This window comes from Elgaria multicarinata, chromosome 8 (assembly GCF_023053635.1).
Source record: "Elgaria multicarinata webbii isolate HBS135686 ecotype San Diego chromosome 8, rElgMul1.1.pri, whole genome shotgun sequence".
Lineage (NCBI taxonomy): Eukaryota > Metazoa > Chordata > Lepidosauria > Squamata > Anguidae > Elgaria > Elgaria multicarinata.
Genome location: NC_086178.1, coordinates 46,766,245 through 46,793,457, shown reverse-complemented (window position 1 = coordinate 46,793,457; position 27,213 = coordinate 46,766,245). Strand labels below are relative to the sequence as shown.

Genomic DNA, 27,213 nt, shown 5'->3' with positions numbered 1-27,213 from the left:
TAGGGTTCGAGTTAAGGATATATGGCATCATGGCTAGAAGCAAAATGCATCGGTAAGCAGACAGGGATTTACAGTATAATTCAATGACATTTTCTTAGAGGTGTATGGGCTACTTGATTTTGATTGTTTTTCTTCATATTTGCAAGGCTGCTGTAAAACCCCACAGGCTTTGGGGTAGAATACGTAGTTTTCTCTCATCACATTTATTTTATTTTATTTTTATGATGTAATAAAAATATTCTAACTTCTCTGGCTTAGTATCAAATAGTTGCAATGATATGATTTCCTGATTGTGTGTAAAATATGTTATACTGTTTATGTTTTTGATGGTTTTAAATTTTGTATACTATTTAATGTTCACTGTTTTTAACTTTTGTAAACCGCCCAGAGAGCTTCAGCTATGGGGCGGTATATAAATATAATAAATCAAATCAAATCAATTTTTAAACTAGCAATGGGAGAGCCGACAATTTTTGAGCTTGCCTAAATTGTCTGAAAACCACTTTAGAAACTTATTTTGGCATTTTACATTTTTAGTTTTTGGCCTATTCGAATGGGAAAAGTGAGCATTTCTCTGTGTTTTTCAAAACTATGCACTTTTTCTCCATTGACTAAAGCAAGAAAATGCATGATTTGTTTTTGTTTTTTTAAAAATGTGCACTTGTGAGGGTTTTTTTAAAAAATGCATTTTTCAAATGCGATCAGGAATTTGTGAACATAAACCCACATTTCTGTTTGCATTCGAGTTCAGGATCATGAATGGTACATGTTTGCATGATTTGTGAACAGAAACGAAATTCACATTAAACCATGTCACAAACTCCATTTGTTGCCAGTGCATGCCATAAGCTTCTAGCATACAATGTGCTAAGGGTTTTTAAAGAGACCACATATGCTTTAAGCCCTGCAAACTTGAGGCATACAAGGCATCTGTGCAAGACCTACTGCTGCTACTGTGATTGGGCAGAGCAGGATTTACAGCACTCCCATCCAGGTGCTTTTTATAGCCTAGGGCATGATGGGTATGCAGCTCATGGCTGGAAACTATTGCTGCTCTGAATCTGCCCTCTGTTTTCACAAACATTTCTTCATTCCTTGAGACAGAGGCATGATCTATTCTGCCTCTTTCAATAGAGATGGTGAACTTCGTAGAAATTTTGTGAGATGGTGGAGGGGGGAGAGGTGGTTGTCCTTAGTTTACTAACAGTGGAATCCTATATATGCCTTCTCATATATGACTACCCAACTGAGTTCAGTGGTACTTGCTTTTCCCATTGCAAGCTTTTAAAAGAACACTCTGTGGATGCTGTGAGAAATGCGGAGCCCTTTATGCAAAAATGTACAGCCTGTCAGGACAGGAACTCTTTGCTAAGGGAGGCAGGGCCAGCCCTGTCTATGATGACATCCCATGAGCATATCTGTAACTTAGAGAGAGGGAAAATATGTAAAGGAGCTGGAAACTGCACGTGTACCATTTCGAGAATTCATTTAGCTATCTGGATTTCAGGAAGAATGGGATGGGGCAGACAGAGTTGTGTAACAATAAAAAACAGGGCAGTGGAAATCTGCTTATGCCTAAGGCTAAGACCAATGAAAATGACAGCACTGGAAGTTCAAGGAACCCAGGTACATCTGGGATTCACCAAGCTTTGGATGCCTGTGATGATGCTAGGGAAAAGGAGGGATTAGTGCTGCTCAGCAGTATGTAGACGGTAGCATCAGAAGTTACAATCTGAAACCACTTACCAGGTTACTCATGTGTCCTAATTTAGGGGAGACAGTCCTCTATTTGAACTGTGTCCTCTATTTAAAGGGATGTCCTGTCTCTAAGTCTGATTAAAAGATAAAGAACCATGACAAAGGAGCCTAGAAGTTGCTTATCAGCAGTGAGCAGCTGGATAGCAAACTGAGCAGGCACACGGGTCAGAGACATCTCCGCTATGGGGGAATGCATTGTATTTCTAGTGACATTATAGTAATTACTTGTAAATTTACATCTATACACACAGAGTGACATATGCAAACTCTATGCAAATCATTGTTCTCTTTCGACCTCTTTTTGGGTGATGCATTTTCTCATTTTGGGTGATATATATCAAGTGGCAGCTACCCTACTATTTACTTTAGAATATTTCCACTGAGGATTCTGTAGAAGAACTGCATACTTAACCAGTAAGATGACATCCACAGAAAGTCATTTTCTTTGGGACAATGATACTGCCAGGTTCTTTCCTCTCACATTGCATAATGGTGTAAACGCATCATCTGTGCTTATGATAGCTGCTGTGGTATCAACTAATCACAATGCAAAACTACATCTTAGACGAGTATGATGAGCCTGTTATTGAAATTGCAGGGATAAAACATATTCCTACTCAAATTAAAAGCTAAATCCGCATTGACCTTGTCAGAGTTAGCTCTCTCACAACATACCATGCAAAGTATACTTAAATATTCATGTAGTGAAAAATGCTGTAAAAACAAACAAAATCTTACTAAGCTCATGAAAATAAATCCTTGCAATTACAGCATTTTTTTGGCATTATGCTGGCATGGAACTGTAAAAAGCTATCTTTCTGAAAATGATAAATGCAGGTTTATATAAAACTCAAATTTCACAGTTCATGAGCAATAAGTCTTGTCCAATAGCTGATGTGCTCTGTTTTCTTACTGGGATTGAGGGAGTCACCCCTACCCCCTCGCCTGCCATTGGCTTAGCAGTTCTGAAATCATAGAAGGGCTGGACAGTTAAGGAGGACCATTAAACTATATAAACATTGGCTGTAGCTTACAAGCTTTCTAACTTTACCTGCATGCAAATTGGGTTGGCTGCTCCAGAACCCTGTAGTGAACAGTCATGAGCTACAGAGGGTCAAGTGATAGTGCTTTTGTATCTGATATAGTATGCTAGGCAATGCTGAGAAACGAGTAATTGAGTGCTTCATTTTCACCATGGAAGTTCTCTTTTCAGGTTTACAAAACCATTGAAAACTCCTGCACCACTTATTGCTGACACAGAGTGCCACCTCTCCTACTATGCTCAAACACTGAGAGCAGAACACTACAGGCTTTTTTGAAAGAACATTCTATATATACAGAGTCCCCTTGTCAAAAGGCTATTTATGGCTGAAAAATGCCTAGAGTTTGTGTTTATTGATAAATATACTCCCTTCTGTTCGTTGGATTACTTTGATACACATGCCCTTACCAGAAAAGGTAAAGACAGGCAAAGACTGTGGCAGCATTGAGCAGCCACTGGATTCTGGATATAACTAGATCCAGGGCACGGCAAGCAGAATACAGGCTGTTTTTCCAAGTTAATCAATTTACTTCAGTTTAGCTACTCCCACCTTGTGAATTAAAGGGTTTGTCAATATCTGTTATAAGCCAACTGTGGGCAACCATTTTGTAGAAACTGGGCTAAAATTTCCCTTTTGAGAATATTTAATGGCTATTTTTAGAAATAGAATTAAAAGGCCAGTTATTACTTCTGTATGATTTCCCTGCTTAACATTAATGCTACAAAGCTTATTAATCACTGAAGGCATCTGGACAGAACTTCAAATACAGGTTTAAGATTTGAGTGCTGCCAGAAAACATAACCTACACTTGTTCAAAGGTTGAATTTTTCTATTATCTTCAAAGTTCTCACCTTCAAATACATGCTATATCTATTTGTTTCAAAGCCCAAATCTAGAGATACACATATCATTCTGAGGCAAAAAAAACCCTAACCAGGTAATATTTGCTTGTTTTTTGTTTATTTATTTTTTAAAAAACCTGCCTTGATCAAGAAAGATGTGTTATGCTCTCAGGAAGCACAACATCAGGAAGAGGGAATTTATTTACCTGAAATGAAAAACAGATTGTAAACTTCAGGGATATATCCATTTGGAAGATGAACAAACTGTAGAGTTGACATTGGGCACTTGGGTATTAGAAAAAAGGATTTATCTTCAGTTTCAAGATGTAATTCAATCAACGTGTCTTCCTTGCAGCGTTTTTTATGTCCCTGCATGATTCCCACATGATTTTAGTTTTATTAGCCAGCAGGAACAAACTCAAAAAACAGTAACAAAATAGTTCAGGGGACTGGGGCAACTGAACACTGAAGACATGCTTGTGTTATGGGGCCTCAAATCAATTAGTGAATTCTGAATCATAGAATAGCAGAGTTGGAAGGGGCCTACAAGGCCATCAAGTCCAACCCCCTGCTCAATGCAGGAATCCACCCTAAAGCATCCTTGACAGATGGTTGTCCAGCTGCCTTTTGAAGGCCTCTAGTGTTGGAGAGCCCACAACCTCCCTAGGTAACTGATTCCATTGTCATACTGCTCTAACAGTCAGGAAGTTTTTCCTGATGTCCAGCTGGAATCTGGCTTCCTTTAACTTGAGCCCGTTATTCCGTGTCCTGCACTCTGGGAGGATCGAGAAGAGATCCTGGCCCTCCTCTGTGTGACAACCTTTTAAGTATTTGAAGAGTGCTATCATGTCTCCCCTCAATCTTCTCTTCTCCAGGCTAAACATACCCAGTTCTTTCAGTCTCCCTTCATAGGGCTTTGTTTCCAGACCCCTGATCATCCTGGTTGCCCTCCTCTGAACACGCTCCAGCTTGTCTGTGTCCTTCTTGAATTGTGGAGCCCAGAACTGGATGCAATAGGCCTAACCAGGGCCAAATAGAGAGGAACCAGTACCTCATGTGATTTGGAAGCTATACTTCTATTAATGCAGCCCAAAATAGCATTTGCCTTTCTTGCAGCCATATTGCACTGTTGGCTCATATTCAGCTTGCGGTCTTGCAGACCAATCCTACCTATGTTGACTTCAAAGTTTTATTTACTTCAAATAAAGCAAATTAGGACTGCAGCTTCCACTATTTAAAATGACCTAATTTAGCTTGTCTTGATTTTGTTTGTTTGTTAATATAAAAACTGTCTAGTTTCTCTTTACTTTAGCTTTCTGCTTACCAAGGAAATTGGTAACTAATTCTGCTTACTAAGGATGGAGACAGAAGTATAAGAGCAGAATTTTATCTTCTCAAAGATTGGGGATCAACCATTGCATGTGTCTTCATTCCATCAGTCCTAGATGCAAGTTGAAATGTGCATAGTATCTAATAGACCCTCATCTATTCAGGTCTGCTGTCTTTGCCATGTGAAGATGGGGTACAAATGCTAAAGATTCTATGAGTTAACACCCATTCAATACCCCTCATTTTTGGTTTGTTTAACATTTAGGCTAATGAAGAGTTCCTGAGAACCTGAAACTTGGCTTACTATTTTGTGATATTTTAGTTAGACCTAATAAAGCAGGGGTGAGCAACTTTGGGAGGCCCAGGAGCAACTTTCCAGCCCCAGCCCCCCCTGGTTGGCTGCAATCCTGCCGCTGCTGCAGCACCAAAATCCAGCGGTGGGCTACCACAGAAAAGAAATGGGCAGCCTCAACCCTGCCCCTTCACAGGCTCTGGCAAAATTCCTGAATAGGGCTGACATGACATCACTTCAGCTAATATGTGTGTGGACTGGAAATAAAACTTATTATAATGTCACATGCTGCTCTGTTTGTCTTGTTGTAGGGATGGTAGAACGAGCAATGTTCAAGCTCATTGAGGTTCTGTTTTCCACCTTGATACTTGTCTCACCTCAATCTTGCTCTCAGACGTGAGCATCCTTTTTTCCTGAACACAAAAAAGGCACTCTTTCCCAAGCATGTACTGCAAATGCACACTTTCCCCCTAATAGGTTAAAGTGTGAAAATGCATTTTGGGGTGAGGGGGGAAGTGAGCATTTTCAGAAGTGTGTAGCTGCACAAGAGCGCACATCTGAACGCATATGCAAACTCGGGAAATTATGAAAATTCCCTGAGAATTACTCGGGATTGCATGGTCTGCAAACAGGAATGGAATTCTTGTATACCCACCCTTTGTCATTTTTAGCATGTCCTACCTTTCATATATGTGCCATTCTCTCTTGCCAACCCTGTTAAGCTGTCTGACTTCCCATACACGGTGTAGGCAGTCAAGCCACTATGTTGATAATGGGACCTGATTAATCTGTTGTTAGGAGGGATGGTGATCCTTCCACGATACCCAGTAAGGGGATGGTGGGGTAGAGATTAGGCTTTATACTAAAGTAGGTCATTAAGCTCTTCCTGAACAGAATGAACCATTTACAGTAGCATGACACCACAATCATTTGCAAGGATTGTCAAGACGGAGTCGAAAACGAAACACCTCATGAAACACATACAAAAAAGCCTGCACTCTTAGAATGATGTGTGATGTGTGGAATTCTAATGAGAGGAGCAGAGAAAAATGTAAGAGTAATTCACAGTACAACAATCTGCAAGGAAGCGGGAAACCTGCAGAGATGAGGATCCGGTACTTGTGGCATGCTGCCAACAGATGTTCTGCTCTTTGAATATTGATGAAATAATCATTACAAAACACCACCAGCTGTACAGTTACATATTTAGATACATGCAAACGTTAGTGCAACCTGAGAACATGGCGCATGGGTCTGAAGACCGATTAAGATGGCAATGGATACAGTTCATTGGTGTAGACAAGAGGCATAGAAGTGTTAGGAGATAAGAACATAATGAGGGTTAAAAGGTTCCCTAACATGCGAAAAAGACTCCTAATGTGAGCATTCGTGAACAATGACAGAAATACATTAATTTTCAACAACTGTTGAAATGCGATATAAATCAGGCAAGAAGATGTGAAGTTATATATATATTTAAAAAACCCAACATGTTAATTCATCTGCATATCAAATGTGTATATTTGTGGGGTGGGAGAGATCATCTATAGTAATAGCAAACCCATTCTCTCTATGTGTGGGTCTTTATGTAGCCAAAATGGCGCCATCCACACACAAGAGAGAAGTATCAGCAGGCATGAGGAACCTCAGGACTTGCAGAAGTAAAAACATGAGCATCAGGAAAACCAAACGGGAGGGGATGATAACCCCAAAATAGTCCCACAAGGGCATGTTCAATGGTAATGGAATGCTGATTGACTTCTTTGGCGGGGGATTGAAAATGCGGGAGGGAAATGGAATGGAGTATTCTGGAAAAGGGCATGCTGGATAGGTGGAATCCTGAACAGGAGCACTCGACACTGCAACATTTTCTTGTATGTCCCACTTCTATACTCACCATTTCTGAAGGGCAAACCCATATACTGGAGACTTTCAATCCTGAGATGCAGATGGTGCTCTGCATCCCACAGGAGTTTCATTGAATGCCAGTACTGTGTGCCAAGACTTCCACCCTGATTCAGCAGTAGTTACTTGGAGTTATATATCCAGAAATGGATGTGGTCCATCCATACCACATTACTTGCAAGGATTGTGCAACTGAATACACATCCCTACAAATAGCCCCCAAAACTCAACTAAATGTGATTGGATCAAGGCAGGGACATATTGGCCCAGTTGCCCCAGCAAATCAGAACATGTTCCCCCTCCCCCTTCAATGAGATTCCTGTCCCACTGTGAACAGTTTCACATAATTTTGCAAAAGGGCCCATGTGACATTCCTGGCCCACGTTTTACCCGTCTTCAGTTTCTACCTCAGAAACTGAGAAGAAAACAGGAATGCCTGTTTTCCCTTGGATCAGTTGTCCCCACTGACACCCAAGCTCCAGGTCTTTCTCTCTTTCTGGGTTCCAGAGACATCCAATATGCCTTATTGGTACCCTCAACCCACTACAGGAGAAGCAACAAGGAAATAGATTTAATAATGATAGAGTCATACGTCAGTCAACATGCAGAAGTTTTTTTTTTAAAAAAAAACGCACACCAAATAAAGATACATTTAAAATGCATATATATATAAATCAATGCTTGGTCCTAAATTCCATTCCTACTTTACCCCTTCTTAAATCCTATATACAAAGCCCACGAGCGAGGCATTGCTTCTTCTGTCCCTAAGTCCTATCTATCTGACTAAGGGCATATCTACACCAAAGGGTATAGAGGGAGGGAGGAGGGAGGATCGTGGACTTACCTGCTTCCGCGATCCTCCCTCAGTGTCTTGATGGCTGCGCAACATCCTGGAAGGGAAGAGGGATGTCACGGCCACCATTTTTTTCCTTCAACGGAGACGGAGTGCAATTATGCTCCACCACATGGAAGGTTTTTTTTTAAAAAAACTTTTAAAACTGTTCCCCCATCCACCCCCGATGGGCACGGACTGCCCCCGTGCCCATTTTAGGAGCCCCACTACTCGCGAGGAGGAAGGGACGACCTGGGAGCAGTGGCCACATGGCCTGCACTCCTCAGGATGGTCCTGGGACTGAAGAAATATGGGAAATCCATGGTACGAGATACCTCGGGGAAAGTCCCTGGTCATCCCAGGCTGCTCCCGGGATCCCCTGTGTATCATATGGATGCACAAGGATGACCTGGAGACAACCTCAGGATATAGACATGGTGTAGACATGCCCTAACTGTCAGATCTCACTTCATATAACCTTAGAACCCTCACACACACAAGCCCCGCCCACCTTTCACTCATTCTCTAGCAAACTATTAACCCTATCTTACTCAGGTTATACTTAACAACATTAGCATATAAGGTAAAATAACAGGCATATCTTACAGTCCATAAAATCACAAGTGCTAAAAGCAGTCATGAAATGGGTCCCGCCGTTTTGGCTCAGTATTCCTGTTATTGCTAAATTTTTAAATGGTTACTTACTGTATAGAAATCCAGACAAATCCCTGAATCCTTGCAAATGTGTTTAGCTCAACTGCATGGATTCAAATTGAAAACACTCATGTTGGTCTGTGGATGTGATTAAATATATTACGTGTAAATATCTAAATGGTAGTTATAAGCGCTAATAATTGCTTTTGCTATAAACGGCTTATTTGCAATTACTGTAAACAAACAGGGGCTTTTTACAAATCTTAATGGGAGAGATTAAGGAAAATAGTGAAATACATTGATAATGCTTTTAGATTCAAGGTATTAAGAAAAATGTTTGGTAGGTGGACTTTGACAGAAGAAGGAAAATGTGCCTATCAGCGGATTAATACTGTAACCAGTTTGACTGCAAAGCAGGATTTGTAGCCCCCTAATCAAGAGGCTGTTAATGAACTGCCCCTTCTAGTCCCATTTTGACTTTAGAGATGTGAAAGAGAAGAAAATGCAATTGGGAATATACACAGTGTTTTGTGTTACTACAGCCTGCCTTACAACACTAGAGGAATGGGCTTCTAGGACAATGGGTTGTATCCAACTGTGTTGGTGCACTGGCGGAATGGATACTGCCAGCTGAACAAATTTTCCCTCCTCCCTGCAACCCCCTTCATGGCCCCAAATATGCTCCAGAGGGTTGGGGTCCCTCAAGATTAAATTTGGGATATGTTCAGTGGAATGCACGGGAGAGGAAGGGAAGTTGTGCAAGCAGAAGTCCATTAGATGTGCCCTAATACCTGTTTCTTCTAAGTGGCATTAATTATGAAGTTTATTGCTTGCAGATCATATTCATGGGAGGTCTCAGGCTGCCTTATACATGGAAGATGGTGGCAGGAATAAATGACCTGAGAATAAATTATCTGAGAATCAAGAGATTTGAGCCCAGGCAAATGCCTAGCTTCACTTAATGCTGGCATAGGGCATGACTGTAGTGTAAGAACCTGCTAGCCTAATTATTACAGTGTATCTTTGTGTGGGTTTGTTTATTCATTTTAAGGTTTTTCAGTGTTCATCTTCCTGGTCTAAGAACACCTGAGCTAGTTCTCTCTCTCTCTCTCTCTCTCTCTCTCTCTCTCTCTCTCTCTCTCTCACACACACACACACACACACACACACACACACACACACACAGAAAATACTGATAACATTAATCACAGACTCTAGCAAAGCTGGACTTTTTGTCCTGTATTCAGTCTTCTCCTTTATCATGCAAACTTATCAATCTGTGGTGGTGTCACCATGTGGATCAAAGGTAATTTTGTTGATTTTGTGGCCAATCTGTTCTAAGAGGACACAAAAAGCATGCCAGAAGTAGTTGTAAAAGGTATTGAAATTTTGAAGATCAACCAAATAGAAACCTGGCCTGTTCTGAAAATGAATAAAATCCCAGCTGAAACCATCCCTTGCAATCAATGTAACATTGGCCATTAGCCAAAAGCAACCCCAAACAGGAACATTTATAGTTCTTCAATATGTTTTGTTCCACATAATGCACTACATATTTCTATAGTAAGCTTAGAATAGATGCCCTTATCTACTAAATATAGAGAAATGGTCCAAACAATGGAGTGGTCCAAACAAGATTGTCCAAACAATGACATTCATTTGACCCTTAACCTCACTTGCCTAGAAATTTTGTTGATTTATCTGGACTATATTGAACCTTAAAATAATCATAGATATGGTTTGTTGAGAAAGGTCTTCTACCATATTGCATCCCCCAAAGAAGCTTAATTCATTCATTGTGTTAATTTATTACAAAGCTATATCACCAAATAGCCAAAGCTCTCTGGGCAGTTTACAAAAATGAAACCCCTAAAAACATGATCTAATAACGTAACAAAATCATTTATATACAAAAATATAAAACAATATTTTGCTTGACTGAACACAACTCAGTTCATACACTGAATGGATCATTCTCCACTTCTTCCGAAAGTGACTCCTAAACCCCAACCCCTGGGCACTATTTAGCCTCCTTCCCTGAATGGGTCATTACAGGGAGTAAGGGGGCCAACTGGTTCACTGCTTCAGGTGGGGGTCATTAGGGACAGTGGGGGTGGCAACTCCTCCATTTTAACCATTTATGCCACCACCTTCTTTCCTCTTCCCTACCATTGCTTTAATTTAAAGTATCAGGCAGTGGGGAGGCTAGGGAGAGGAAAAGAAGAGTAAGTTTCCAGGTACAAAAGGAATTGTCACTTCCACTAAGGTAGGTCCCCCCACAACCAGTGAGCCAGTAAGATTCCCCCCTTACAGTGGGAATCATCAAACTGCTCCCAATATGATACTAGTTCACCACATATAAATTCTGGTAGTGAGCTCAGAGTCACTGGTTTGATACAGCCCACCTTAGTATAAACATCTTCATCATATTTATGAAAATATATTTCATAAACATCTACATTAGATGGGGAGGCTGCTGCCAAAAGGGAAGATATAGAAACCTCCGTTTAACTGCTTCTAACATATTCAGTTTTATTATTGGGGGGAGGGGAGGGTGACAAAGATCCTCAGCATGTCTTAAACTGTCAAATACACACATCCACAATATGGTACTAGTTTAAAGAGGACCAAGGTTTGCGGCATTCTGCAAAACTGACACTGAATGCAATTACTGGCATTCTGAAAAAAAATATCATAGTACTGTTAAAGCAGAGGAGCCCTTTAATTGGATTACTCCCCCACTCTCTCTCTTAATTGCATCAAGATATGCAAAACAGATTTACAGCTAGCGGCCTAAACACATAACAGTACTTTAAAGTTAATTACAAAATACCATTATAATTTTCTCAAGATGGAATTGCTGCTCTTAATGTTACAAATCCAAAGCATTCGCTACAATTTATTTGGACAATATTTTTTTTTAGCAGATATGCTTTCTACCCAATCACTGTATCACTAGTTATGAAACATAATTCTTCCCCTTCTCCACCATCCGTGGAATTCTCAGGGGATGGAGAGAATGTAGATTCCATATACTGTGTTTGGGCTGATGAGCTTCACTGTTAGCCAAGTTGTAAATGCTTTTCATTTTACATTACTGAGTGTCTGAAAGATGACAGAGTCTTGGTGCATTCTGGCACAGCAATAGCATATAAATAGCTTAATAGTCAATTAAAATGTACTTAGTAGCACCTGGCTGCTGTTTAATTTGTACCACTTTGAAGAGAAAACATGTTACTTAAAGCACTTAACAAATCTAAAATCCTAGTTGAAGAACACAGAAAGAAAAATATTATGCAAGGTTTTCTAGGATGTACACTAACATAGGGGGTGGGGAAGAGAAAGGTTAAATGTAAAACAACAACATCCTCTTATTAATGTTTGACTGCAGGAGTGCCTAAGGCTAGGAACCTGCAGACATCGATGAAACACAAAGGACTTCATACCCTATAAAGCAGCACACCAATTCAGGCATATATGTCTGCCTCATCAAAATTATCCATAATGCATAAAAATGAATAGAACACCAATCTTTCCAAGAGAAGTGAGGACAGCAAGAACAAGGAACAATAGATGAGCAGTCAAATAGTAAGCTTTTAATAAAATGTCATAACTGAATGACAAATCCTGGGTTTGAGTGTTGTGCTGACTCAAAATTATGTTCAGATTAAAAGCACCAGCAACTACAGTTAGTAGAATTGTTGTGCCATGGTGGCCTAATCTACACCTGCCATTTATCCCAGATTGGACTTGTGGTGATCCCTGCAGGTCCAAATGACACACAGCTCATCAAGGGTTGAACCGGGGACAACCTCTCAGTTCTCCTGGGATATCTGGGCAGGGCCGGCGCTGCCATAAAGGCAGCTCAGGTGGCAGCCTAGAGCGCCAAGGTAAGGGGGGTGCGCCTGGAAGCCGCTCTCCCACAGTGGCTCTGAGAGGGTGGCTTCTGGATGCGCTGTTCCGAAGCTGCCCACCTGCCCCACCACCAGCCGCTTCGAAGCCAGAAGCGGCTTCCGGCCGGGCACTGGCATCGAAGCCAGGATGCTGGGGTGGGGGAGTGAGCGGGCGGTTTCAGAATGGCACGTTTGGCCAGAAGCTGCTGTGGGAGAGTGGCTTCCAGGCGCATCTTTCTGAAGCCCACTGGCCTCCCGCCCCCCCCCCCCACTGCAGTGTCCTTGCTTCAAAGCCAGGATGCTGGCATGGGGGAGCGAGCGGGCGGCTTCGGAATGGCGCGCCCGGCTGGAAGCCGCTCTGGGAGAGCGGCTACCGGGTGCGCCGTTCCGAAGGCGCCCCCCACCCCAGTGTCCTAGCTTCGAAGCCAAGGTGCTGTGGGGGGGGGAGTGGGCCTTCTTGCATAATGGGAGAGTGGCTTCCGGGTGCGCCTTTCTGAAGCTGGCCGGCCATCCCCCCACCCCAGCGTCTTGGCTTTGCTTCAGCTGGGTGGGCGAGATGCCGCCCCACGCCCAGGTATGCTGGGGTGGGGTGGGGATGCTAGGGGTGGGTGGGTGGCTGGCTGAAAGCAGCTTACCTGCCTAGGGCGCAAAATAGTCTGGCACCTGTGTCTGGGACTGATTTTGTCCAATTTTTTTCTCTGGTCTCAGGACAATCTTGAGGTCCATGGGCAGTGTGGCTCTCTTTCCCTGGGTCCTCCCTCTCCCCTGATAGTAGCGGTGTAGGTGTAGATTCCAGTGTGATCAGTGAAAGACTTATCATAATGACCTTGTTCAGACTTAACATCAAACCATGGCTTAGCACTCCATGAACAAACCTAGGCCCCTCCCTGGCTGACACACCTGGGCTTTTGCTCCCATTTGGCTGAGAAGAGGAGTTAAGAAGATTTTGCTTCTGCTTTTTGTTAACCATGGCTTCCTACGTTGCCATGGCTTAATACTAATTATGTTTAGTTTCAACAAGCCATGCTTTGTAGTTGACTTGTTTTGACACTACCCACGGTTAGTGTTAAACCACATTGCCAGGACTGGATGACATGGGAAACTGAGGTTATCTAAAATTGAAAGCAAAAGCCAAACTACTCTTTTGGCCTCATGGGAAGAAGGGAGGGGGGGAATGGGTGTGTGTATGAGCTGAGGAGCAGGATAGGCTTGTTCATGTAGCACTAAACTACGATTTAGCTTTCTGTCCAAATGTGGCCAATGACACAGACGTCTTTGATGAATTTTCTTAGTGTGTATATGCCAAACCATCACGCCTACCTTTTGTGTAGATCTTGCCACCTGATCCTTGACATCCATCTTCATCATCACAGTCTCCACTTGATTCCATCTCTTCATTCATTCCATTCCCACTGCCACCTTCCCTGATGCCCCATCTTTCTGGTTTTAAATTTGTCCTCTCCGTTGCAAGCTGCAATACAAAAATAAAATATTTGCAATGTATTAATGCTTTCTTACCATCCAAGCTGCAAAGGATTAAAAAGAAAAGCATTGGTGTCAGCTTGGGGTTCCTCGTATTGTGGACCCATTTTCCTACCAGAAGCCATGGTCTTGCAAGTTCAAATCAGCCCATTAAAAGCAGCAGAATATCATGGCATGGAAGATAGAGGATTATTTAACAGCTCACACATTTTAGCTTCACATATTTGGGGCAGGGAAATCCCATCTCCCCCTCTTCCTCTCCAACAACAATCTTTCACTTTATGGCCTTCTTCACCACTAATGAATTTCTTTAGTTGGAGATTCACATGCTCCTGGGGATGTCAGTTGACTCCCAACTGTCATGGTCCCCAGCTTTAAAGTGTCAAGTGGTATGGCTGGCTTTTTCTTCCAAGCACTTCCACTTCCTCCTCACTTTCCAAAAGCCAGCAAGCTTGTTGGCTAAGGCTGACACATTATTGTTTTCATCATGTTTTGTTAGTGAATGAAAGCTGCACTGGGTGCCATCAAATCAAATAAATGTTGAACTGTTTGTGCTGAGGCATGGTGGAAGAGGAGGAGTGGAAGTAGGCAAAGGCATGTGCAAGGGGTGTGCCAGGTGTGCCCAGGCATACCCTAATGTCTCAAGCAATATGCGCTGAACTGAGGGGAGCATTGAGTAGGGATCCAGAGGGGGATCCAAATGCAGTGGGAATGGCCTTCCAGCTGCCCTGCCAAAGAACCGCTGCCTCCAACAGAGCATCATTGCTCCTGGCAGCACGGATGAAAAGGAATCACTCTTCCGGGAGCCTCTCTGCCAGAAGTAAGGCATCAGTGTCTACAGTGTTTAATAAATAAATGAATAAAATAATGTCCTTTATGACTGAGTATTCAATAAATGTTCACCTTCAATAAAAAAAAATAACAACCCTGGGTGCACACCCTAATGAATATACTGCACACACCTATGGAAGTGAAGAGGAATTGGGTGGGTGGGTCAGTTGGGAAATCAGGTTTGAGTGGGATCTGTATAGGATTTGAATGTTTGGGGGAAAATAACTGAAGAATTAATTTGAGACAGGGTGGATAAAAATTAATGATTTTTTTAAATAAATAAATAAAAAAAACCCTGATTTTTTTGTTAAATCTGATTTTTAAAATAAAATGCTTTTTGAGGAAAAATCTATCTAAAGATAGTTTTCTATTTAAGATACATTATAGTCCAAAGGTTATTCATCATGAAATAAGGATTAGTTTTTAATTATGTAGCATGAGGCTGTTTAAATTTTTTGGTAAATGAATTCCATTAATCCATTCACAATGTCATGCTCTTCCAGAGGTTTCTGTAAGATTATTTTTCTCCTTCCAATAATGTACAGCAGAAAAGTTGTCCATATATGAATGATTAACCTATTAAACTGGAAATAGTTCACCTCACAATATTTCCATAATTATCTATCTATGATGTGTTTCTAATAGTATAACCAAATCAGTATTTCTTTGATATAACTGTAAAACTAATCTGAAAAGTTTTTATTTTAAAAATGAAACCTTCATCTGGTTGTAAATATTAAGATTATACCAGCAAGAATGAGTCTTTGGTAACTCTCAGTTGTGTAAAATATAGCGAGGAAGAGTGCACTTGGGGCAGGGGGAGTCACATGATTAAATCGAGTCTGAGTAGCAATTTAAATTGTGATTTAAATCATGATTTAAATCAAATCCATCCTGATTTGAGGGTTTTAATATTCGCCTAGGATTCAGTTGGGGACCTTAGGCAAGTCTCTCATCTCCCAGCTTGCCTTCTATAAAAATGGATGTTGTGCTGCAGCAGCAAATATGAAGGCAATGTGGTTGTTTGGGGGCTTAGATCCCATTGCTGCCATGAAAATTTGTGACACTGGGCAAGTAACTTATCTCCATCTAGTCCAGCATTCCAACAGCAGCCAACTAAATGTTTCTGGAAAGCTTATGAGCAAGGTATGAAAGCAATAGCTCTTCCAAGAATTTGGTATTCAGAGAAATACTGTTTCTGAACATGTGTCATTGTTATACCAAGTGTTATTTTTACGGCTGAGACAAAACTGTTCACTGCATTTGGGGAACATTTTCTGCAGCATCAAAAAGTGCACTCTTCACCTGATATTTTTTTTTGACAATGCCCAAGAATATATTCTCTGCACTCCTCCCACCCTGTCTAGGATGCCCATGAGCCTTCAAGTTCAGAGGCTGACGCACATCTGGGTAGGATTGCGCCCTAATAGACGTCACTCTTGAATGACTATTTGTCCTCACTGTCATAATCACAAGGGCAAATCTGATTGGCTACCTAGTGTGATACCATCTCAGGGCCAAACTAAAAGCGATGTTAATTGTGTGAATGCAATTATGTGAATGTTTTTGTTGGGTAAACAGCAACACTGAAAAGTCTAAGCAACCCTGGGGATGAAAAGGGAAACAAACTCTCTCTCTCTCTCTCTCTCTCTCTCTCTCTCTCTCTGTGCCTGCTACGGTTCTGACAAAAATAAAAATAAAAAAATGCCTCTCTAAAGCTGCTGTTGGCTTTCCAAAGGCTCCATCGGTAAAAGGGATAGATATTACTGGAATTGTTGAAATTTGAACCTTTAGTCTGTTTTTCTCTTTGAAGAATAATTGACAACAATAATAATTCTGCTTGGGGTTCCTTTGTTCTGAACACTTTGAAATGTTGATATTGTACAGCAGGTCTGGTTGACTTATGGGGTGATTAGTATGAATTTAAAAAAGATGACCATTTCACCCCACAATTACTGTTTTTCACATTGCCCTTTTCTCCAACAGAAAATAGACTTTTTTTGTTACCAATGCTTTCACTTTTCATTTTGTATTAGAGTATTAATAAGTAGCACTGATGTGACCCACTAGCTGTGCTAAAATCTCTCTCATGGCTGGGTAACGATAGCCACGGGAGAAACTGGACAATGCATTTCTTGTGCTTACAAGCATTCAAACAATGGAGGAGGTAGGTGGCAAGATTTGATATGTACTGAATCCCTTGATGCCTATTTGCATTACACATCATTCAATGAGTCATGACAATCTTTTATGGGAGGCCACAAAGGCATGCATCATCATCAACAAATGTTCCTTTCTTTTGGAAAAGCATTGGGTAATTATTCATTCCTATTTTAAAAAGCTGATGGTGTCACGCTTTCTACAGATTATTTCATTTATGGGTGTCGGAGGCAAGATTTGTGCCAATAAGACAATATCCAATTGTAGTTCAATTTTATTTTTAAACAAGCAGCTTGATGTTCATCATTGCTATTATTCATTATCAGAAAGCCTGATGTCATGCAGACATGGGAGAACAAAATTGCTTCTTAAAACCATTGTCTCACAGATCTCTGTTGTGTCTTGGCAGTAAGAGCATGGAATCATGGGGTTAGAAGGGACCTCAAAGTTCAACTAGTCCATCCCCCTGCTGAAGTAGGAAATTTGCTGGACAGAATTATAGAATAATTATAACATTCAGTGTGCTGATGCCTTACAGGGAATACAAGTTTCTATTTTAAAGAGGCCATGTGCAATTAAATACAGGAAGGAGCGGCCTGTCCATATAGGTGAACTAGGTGGTCGCCCAGGGTGCCAAGTAAAGTGGGGCATCAAATCCAGGGAAAAAAAACAAATTTAAAACAAACAAAAATGAAAGTTTCATGTCTCTATTTTATCTGATCTCAGAAACATTGGCTGGATAGACGGATGGATGGAAAAACGGAATAATTATGACTGTTTATATAATAAATTTAAGTTACCTTAAATGGAAAACAGGGGTGAAATGTTTACCAGTTTACCAGTTTATCAGAAACCTCAGCCTACATCTGCCCTTGGGGTTTGGGGGTGGGGATGCTGACTGCATGGTTTGCTTAGGGTGCAGTAGTGGCAGCTGGTCTAAGGCTGCCCCTGAACACCAGTTTTGAGTGAATGTTTGCTACTGCAAGTGAATAACTCTCAGCGAGAGAGTAATTCAGTTCCTGAGGCTCCTTTTTGGTTCAAGAAGACAGCCTCATTTTAACTCTGCTGCCTCAGATAAGCCCTACTGAATCCAATAAGAAGTTTTTTCATGTCATTGCATATAGGATAGCAAGAATACATGAGATTCATTAGCACACTGACTCTTGTGTATATCCCATGGTAACTGAACTCAGACTCTTCCCCTGAATGCAATTGTGCAGCTTCCCTCCCCTACCCATGGATTTCAGGGGGGGAAAGCAGTTGGGTCTGACCACTACAGTCCATCTTGTTAAGGTTCTGGAGCGTCTTTTCATTTTTATAATTAGCTCATGCTGTGGAAATGCTTTACAACTGTGCCAACAATACATGCTTGGACTGCAAACAGGTGATCTTTGCTTCTACCACCAGAGGCGGATTGGAACCAGGGCTCACAGATTTGGTGTCAGGCCTTTCTGAGTCACAGGGATGATGATGCAATCTGCCATTACGGATGGACACACCCGTGTTTGGTTATGCTGGACAACTGCAAAGCCACTGCTGCCCACCCCTGGTATAGTGCAGTATGAGCTTCTTTCTGGCCTGACAAGCATCCGATGAAGCTGCGATGCTGCCTGCTCTCATCAGGAGCCTCCATTGTTGTGCACAATTGAGGTTCCAGGAATTGCGTATTTCCCATGTTGCATAAATGGCGGATGTAAAAGTCCATTTATGCAACATGGGAAATACACAATTTCTAGAGCCTCCATTGTTGCACTCAATAGAGGCTCTGGATGAGGGCAAACAGCTGCTAGGATGGTCGCCAAGCCACGGGGCACTCAAAGAGTGTGCGAACACACGACTACCTAGCGAGCTGGGTCCAGAGGGGCAGATGCAGTGGAGTCTACAGGACTTAGTCAGGCACCCATGACATCCCTACTTGCTACCCCCCTCAGGTTTTTCTGTCACTTCTCACATTAGCTGCCAGTGGTAACTACCAGGGGTGGATTTTCCCAGCAACAATGTATTGTTGTGAGCTCTCCCTGTTTTAAGGCAAAGTATTTTGAGCTTGCTTGGTCTTGAAAGCTAAGACCCATTAGGTTCAGGGCCGGTGCTACCATAGAGGCCACTCAGGCGGCCGCCTAGGGCACCAAGCTAAGAGGGGCGCTGGGCACAGTGCTGCACTCATGTGCGTTGGCTGTGAGCCGGCCCAGCCTGAGGATTCAGCTGGGCCTGGATGGTCAAAATGGCACCCCGCACCCGCCTAGCCAAAGCGAAGTCAGGGACTCTGGGGTGGGGTGGCTCCACGTTCGGACTTCTGAGACGTGCCCGGAAGGGGGGGAGAGAGAGAGAGAGAGAGAAAATGTATGGGTGCATGGGGTACATGGGGGTCTTTGAGTGAATGCATGTGTTCATGTGTGTGTTTGTTTGGAGTGAGTGATGCTGAGTGTGTGTGTGCGCACGTGTGTGAGTTGGGGGGATGATTTGGAGGTGATATTCCTATTGAATAATGCACTTTAGACCCATAGACGTTCCTTTCCAATTTGTTTGCTATAATTGGCATGACGTATTTCTTGCACTTTAAAATACATTTAGCAGTTTCAAGTTTTGTGCTTCTTATTTTTTCTAGGAAACATATGTTCTTTAAAAAGTTGGCATGTGTGTGTGTGTGTGTGTGTGTGTGTGTGTGTGTGTGTGTGAAAGTAGCTCACTTTGCCTAGGGAGAAAAATAGTCTGGCACCAGCCCTGATTAGGTTAACAAGAGGCCTTCTCCTGGTGAAGACAAAAACTGCTAGAACTTGTTTGTTGGTATGGATCAACACAGCTCTTAATTTTGCCTGCCAACCCGAAGCTTGCTTTTGCTCTGGGAAGCTTCTTTCACCTGCCATGTTACGAAGAGTTTCTCTTTCTCCACTATGGTTTCTAAATTGATGTTATTGGGGAAAAATGAGAGAAGCTTGGCAAGAACACAGCCATTTCCTAACAGCTTCCACAAGCTGGTCTTGTTGGATCAAGAGCTGTAGGTGCAGATCAGATGCAATGCGAGACATTGCATGCAACTGCATTCTGCATGGAGCACTGAAGACCGAATGTGCTTCCCTGTTTGCTGACTCAGACCACTCACAAGTGAAACCGTGATGTGCATGATTATGTCTGGATCAAAGCCCAGCATACCCCCCTCATGAAAAGCCAGTGACCTCTGAGATCTCAAATGGGGGGTATATCAACTAACACAGTAGGAATGTAAATGAAAAAAACAGCAACACTGACATCGAAGAAGATCTGGGAGCCTGCCAGAACATTGTCAGTGAAAGTTTATTGTCTATCCTTCTAAGAAAGGCCCCAGGATTACTAAACAACCAGAGCCTGTAGCTCTAGGTTTTTTATCCATATGCTTTCCCTGCTGGATATAGAAAAAGCTTGTCCAGTTGCAGTATCTATCCTCAACAAAGACGACTCAGAAGTTGCAGCTAGTGCAAAATGCAGCAGCTGGACTGCTGGCAGATACATCTTACAGAGACCACATAACACTGGTCTTAAAGGAATTGAACTGGCTGCCTATACGCTTCCAGTCAGGATTCAAGGTGTTGGTAATGACGTTTAAAGCCCTAAACTGCTTTGGACCTCGATACTTGAGGGAGCGCCTCTCCTTATATATGCCTGCCCGAGATTTGAGGTCTGTTGGAGGAGCCCTTCTCCGCATCTCACTAGCGCAACACATATGCTGAAGCAGCTTCTGTGTATTGAATCCAGCACACACGTGGGCAGATAACATTCTTCTGAAAATAACCATTTGAAGAAGAGGGATGTATAAGAGCCAGAGCCAATGGACTGACCATTGGTTCTCTCACCCTGGGAGGCTTGGATAAAATTCCCAGCTCGGCTGGGGCAAACCATCACAACTATAGTGATGGACAAGACCACTCACACATCCATTGAATACATGAACTGGGGCCACACCGGCAAGCTGTCCCTAAGGCATCACCATGCTCATTTGCCGATAACATCAGCTTCAGTGTGATCAACTGAATGCCTAAACGGGGCCTCTGCTTACGCATAGGCTTCCACACGAAAGTCAAGACTCTATTCCCCATTTTTGTAGAAATTTAACAGGGAGGGGGGAGAATTCTTGTTTGTTTTCATATTTGCAATGATTGCCAATAGGAGGAATTTAAACACACAAGTTAGCGACTATTTGTGCCGCATATTACAGCAAACAAGAGGCATTATGGAAAGCATCTGCGATAAAGGATTCAGATCTCCTTATTCCAAGCACACATAATTGGTCAAATGAAGTTTATTGACATATATTGTCTAAAGCAGGACCTCAAGCCTGGGAGGGGCGGATTTGGCCCTTTGGGGCCCCCAATCTGGCCCTCTTGGCCTCCCCAGAGAGCCCCATCCAGTCCTTTGGCCCTACCCTCTTTTTCCTAAACACCAATAATTTTGTTTCCCTTCTTAGTGCAGTTTTTATCCCATTCTAAAAAAGTTGAAATGCTTAGTTAATGGCAGCAAGAGCTTTAAGATCAGAGGGAAGCTCGGAGGAGAGGGAGAGGCACGCCAATTATGGAATGATCTCCCCAACGAGGCTCGCCTGGTGCCAGCATTGTTATCTTTTTGGCACCAGGTCAAGACTTTTCTCTTCTCCCAGGGCGTTAACAACATATGCTGAGTTTTTAACTGACCCCAGAATAGTTGTTTTAAATGGATATTGCTGTTTTTATGCTTTTGTTTTTTTAAATTTTTTTGTATATTTGTTTTTAATGCGCACTGTTTTTAACCTTTGTAAACTGCCCAGAGAGCTACTGTTATGGGGAGGTATATAAATGTAATAAATAAATAAATAAATATTAAGCTGAAAAATGGGGGTGTTTTTGGTATTTTGGTCTGACCCCATTTCCCCTTTGGCCCCACCTACCCTTGGAATGTGAGCTTCTCCAAACTGAAATTTGGCCCTTAGAATTTGGCCTTTGGGGTGAAAGAGGTTCTGCATGTTTGACGTAAAAGATACAGTCTTCTAATACTGTTAAATAATACGCTCTAAAACAGCCGGATTTCTTCTTCCTATTTTCCATTTTTAAAACTAAAATTGTACTTTGAACAGTTTGTGTTCTCAGTGAAATTCATGGTATGCCCTCTTCCACAACCTATTCATTTCATTCCTCAGTTATTCTTTTTTATGCCATTGTTTAAGGCTGCAATCCTAAGCATGCTTACTAGGAAGGAAGGTCCACTGAACTCTGCAGGGATTTACATCTGAGTAAACATGCATAGGATCTGGCTGTTAATCTCTTTCATAATTTTCTAGACTTTCAAGTCTTTCAGTTCAGAGGCAATGTACCTGCAATGTGAATATTTCTTAGAAGCAAGGGATCAAATCAAAGTTACATTTTCATCTATGCTAGCTTTAGTGCCTACAAGATTGCCATAACTATACTTCAGTATGGAATTTTTATGTAGCAGATGGTTATTTTAAAAGGACGTGCTTTGGGAGCACATGGCCAATATAATCAGCATTATATTAATAGAACTAAATATTTCAAGATGACTTTTAGCAGGCATGTATTCAACTTTATGTATTGTCTTATGGAAAAGAAAACGGACTATATATTCTTTAAGACTTGCTGTTAATAAAAAATTATACAATCGGTTTAGGCCCATTATAGAAATTTGTTATGGATGGGATCCAATCAACATCTAAAAGATGTCTAGGCTGGGATTTATTAATTTGTTTTGCAGGCTTTCAGATGAAGTAGAGCAGCCATTATATCTCCAATCTAGTGTAGCAGTGCACATACAGAACACCTCCCCAGTGAGGGCTATCCCATTTCCTTAAGTTATGGAAATGTTCCATATAGGTGTCCTCTTTCTATTTGTTAGAGAACTCTGTGGCATTAAAGGGAATGAGAAAGCTTCTTCTTGTAGGGAGCTATGCATGTACATCAGAATTTTATAAAGCTCTGGATCATCACAACTCATAGGTGTGATTTGGGTTGGTCTCACAGATGGTATGTTAATTATGCTTTCTTAAGAACATAAGAAGAGCCATGCTGGATCAGACCAAGGGTCTATCTAATCCAACATTCTGTTCACATGGGGGCCAACCAGCTGTCAATGAGAAACCCAAAAGCAACAGCACCCTCCCATTCTTGGTAAATCTTAGGGATTGCAGCAGAACATCAGACAGGAAGCTTTCTCTAAGGCATGAATATTCATTTATTATTATTTATATATTGCCTTATCTGCTAAAAAAATTCATTAAAATGGCAAACAGGAATTTAAAACAAGAACATTAAAAACAGTAAAAACATGAAAACAAGAAAACGACACATTTTGAAAGGCTTTACATCCTTTTTAAAGGCCCGGGGGATGGCAGTGGCAGGGGCAATCACTGTTTGGGTGCAATAAATATATTATTAATTATTATCATTAGCCCTTTCATGCATCTCTGACAAAACAGCCTCTGTGGGTAATGGTGCTTTCAAAAGGCCCTCTCCTACAGATCTTAACAACCAAAAAGGTTCAAAGTCAGACAGGCAGTCTTTTAGTTAGCCAGGTCCTAAGCCAAGGTTAAAACTAACACATGGTTGAATTTATTTATTTATTTATTACACTTATATACTGCCCCCATAGCCAGGGCTCTCTGGGAGGTTTACAGAAATTCTAAAATTAAGATAAAAACGAGTATACAAAATTCTAAATTCTAAAACACAAAACATATACACATAAAGCATTAAAAACTGTTAAAAAACTAAACATGTGAGTGATTAAGATGTGCTGCCATATGCCTGGGCAAAGAGGGAAGTCTTAACCTGGTGCCGGAAAGATAGCAGCATTGGTGCCAGGTGAGCCTCGTCAGGGAGATCATTCCATAGTCTGGGGGCCACCACCGAAAAGGACCTGTCCCTCATTGCCACACTCCAAGCCTCTCTCGGAGTAGGCACCTGGAAAGTAATTAGCATCCAGTGCAGGTCTTTCAGGACAGGCATATCATGGTCCTGATATGTGTACTGGCACCATGAATGCAGAGTCATGCAGGAGAGGAGTACAAGACACATTTTGCTTGTAGGTAGCTGCTATTATTTTCAGGAAAATTAAAGAAATATAGAAAGTCAAGGACTCTCTGAGATAGACAAATGAGTCAAACTAAAAGTCCACATGGACTTCCTGGGTCCTGACCATGCTAACTGAGGCCTATGGGAGATGACATCCACCAGGTAGGAATTTTCAGCATTTGCTGGCTAAGAGCAGAGATTTATAGTTGTCCTTGTCAATGAAGAGACCGAGCCAGAAAAACTGCAGCTGAAATTTCTTGGTTACCTGGGATGCTAACGGAGTTGAATCACACAGTCGCTGAGTAGGGCTTTAGAAGCAGGCAGAGTTGGGATCACAGTTCAAGGGGTAAAGGTTCACCAGAGTCTACACACACAGAGAGAGCTGGATGGGCCAAACATGTTGTTTCCAGCTGCTCTGAACCTTTTAAATCTTAACCCCAGGTGCTGGCAATTAGCCCCGTAGCTTCTGAGCTCTGGCCTGCTGACGCTGATCCCTGACTCATTCGCCTGCAGTCAGCTGGGGTTGGAGGAGCCTCGTGGTCCCCCTCATCATTGTCTGACTCTGTTAAAGGGGCTTCAGCTAGGTCTTGCCTACTCCCTGAAAATAAGGGGTCTTGTCCTTCTTTGCTTCTAGTCCCTTCCGCAGGAGCTGCTGGAGCTTCCCCTTCATCCTCTGATGATGAGGACTCTGGGGGAGGCATGATAGGAGTAGGCTGCCCTCCAATGTGTTCTAGATGTGCATGCCTGGCTTGCCAAAGGTCTCAGCATCTCCAGGCAGGAGAGTCTTGAGCAGCAGCACAACCTCTGCCTGAGAATTTGAAGAGCCATTTCTAGTTTGAGAAGGCAATACTGGGCTAGATGGACCAGTGATCTGATGTAGAATAGATTGTAAGCCTTATTAGATTGTAAGCCTATGCGGCAGGGTCTTGCTATTTACTGTGTTATCTGTACAGCACCATGTACATTGATGGTGCTATATAAATAAATAATAATAATAAATAATAATAATAATAATAATAATAGAATAAGAGTGCATTGTATTTTTAATTGAGGCAATCAGAAAGGTTTGTTTCAGACTAGTTTGTGCTAGGACTTATTTTGGAATAGCTTATTGTAGCCAACCCCATCCTGGTATCCTCCAGGTGTTTTGGACTACAGTTACCACCATTCCTTCTCACTGGCCATGCTGGCTGAGGGTGATGGCAGTTGAAATCCAGAACATCTGGAGGGTATCAGGATGGGGAAGGCTGCACTAGCAGTGTAAATGGCGACACTCGTTTTTTGCAAGGTCGTTTGCATTTTTAATTAATTGAGCCCAGGTAACTATGCAGAGGATTGCACTCATGCTCCATAAACTTAATTGTGAGATTTTATCCATGGCTGGCTGGTTTGTTTTTCAATGTTCATGTTGCGTGATGGAATTTTTAACCAGCGTGTCATCACTTTTGAGTAAAAAATAGAGACCCAGGAGATCTAGAGGAGACATTGCTAAGAATTTCAGTTCAGTTCATTTTTATAATGTACCAAAAAAAAAAAAAAAAAAAAAAAAGCGAATTCCTTCATATTCAGGATGAAAATAAGTTCAGATCAGAACAAAACAAAACCCATCAAATGTGGGAAAAGGCAAGATTGTTTTGTCCATCCAGGCATAGGATTTTGAATGCTTAGATTGTAATGGTCTGGTTTTGAAACTCTGTGTATTCAAACACTTCTGTGATGCTGAATTAGGGCTTCTCCTTTTTTTCTGACAGGCTCTTCATCTTTTACAGCTACATAGCAGGCAGGTACATCACAGTCCTTTCTATGCAGGGATTAGCTGTACCTGTTGAATTTGGCTGGTGCACTTGGGTGAGAATTTAGTTTTACTTCATTTTTGATGACCAAAATTTGCAAATGTCTTCATATTTGGGCCAAAAAGTACTTTAAAAGCATTTAAAACATTAAATGTGGGAGAAAGTGAAATTTATAGATTCTTCCATCCCTATGGTTATGATGACATCCTGTACTTCAAAATTTACCACTACACCACTAGACTACAGGAATGCTTCTGTGTCCCTAATAGAAAGCTGTGATGTAAATACTAATGGGGATATTGATCTCCATGGTGAGATGCCATATTCCTCTGACTATCAGATTATAGGGCTGGTGTCATGCCCTGGAGCTATCTGGGTAGCCACTGTTGGAAACAGAACTGTGGACTAGCTGGACCTTTGGTCTTATCCAGCAGGGCTCTTATTTATTTTGAAAATGTTTATCTTGAATGACCTCAAGCCTGCTTATAACAAATCTGCTTATAACTAGGAGGAGGGCTTTCTCTGCTGTGGCACCCCGGTTGTGGAACGAGCTCCCCAGAGAGGTCCACCTGGCGCCTACACTGTACTGCTTTCGTCGCCAGCTGAAGACCTTTTTATTCACTCAGTATTTTAACACTTAATTTTAACTTAAATTTAAATTTTACTTTTTTAACTCTGTATTTTAATCTTATATCAACTTTGCTGTGTGGTTTTATCCTGGTTGTGCTTTTTATACTGTATTTCGTAATTGTGTTTTAACCTGTTGGGTGTTTCATTGTGGTTTTAATTTTTGTGAACCGCCCAGAGAGCTTCGGCTATTGGGCGGTATAAAAATGTAATAAATAAATAAATAAATAAATAAATCATTAAAACTAAGGAGAGGACCTTTTCATTGGTGGCACCCTGGTTGTGGAATGGCCTCTCCAGAGAGGGTCACCTGGCACCTACATTATGGTCTTTTCAGAGCTAGATGAAAACCTTTTTATGGAATGACCAATTATGGAATTAAATCTGTTATTGTATTTTTAGGTCTCCACACTGCTGCTGCTTTTTACTTTGGTTTTATTCTGTAGTTTTAAATGTTTTAAATATTGAATTTGGTCACATAGTTATTTTATGTTTTAACTGTTGTGGACTGCCCAGAAAGCTTCGGCTATTGGATGGTATAGCAATGTAATAAACAAACAAACAAAATTAAAACAACCAATACTAAACTACCAACTATTAATAATTTCTTATGCTCATACCAAATTAATCTGTAAATTACCACACACATCCAGCAACATGAGTTTGCAGCAGGGCTTTGCAGATATGAGAGCAAACAGTTTCTAGGAGAAATCTGTGAAAGAATGGCTGATCAGCTCTAAC

At 41.6% G+C, this 27,213-nt stretch overlaps 1 protein-coding gene across 2 annotated transcripts in view; it reads right to left on the bottom strand.

The window, feature by feature from the left end:
* LOC134402647 (glypican-5-like) overlaps positions 1 to 27,213 on the bottom strand; it is a 505,390-nt gene that overhangs the window by 105,326 nt on the left and 372,851 nt on the right. For both annotated transcript variants that reach the window (XM_063132253.1, XM_063132254.1), the window contains one exon: positions 13,869 to 14,019. In XM_063132253.1, coding sequence (XP_062988323.1) covers positions 13,869 to 14,019 — 151 coding nt within the window. The remainder of the gene's footprint in view (positions 1 to 13,868; positions 14,020 to 27,213) is intronic.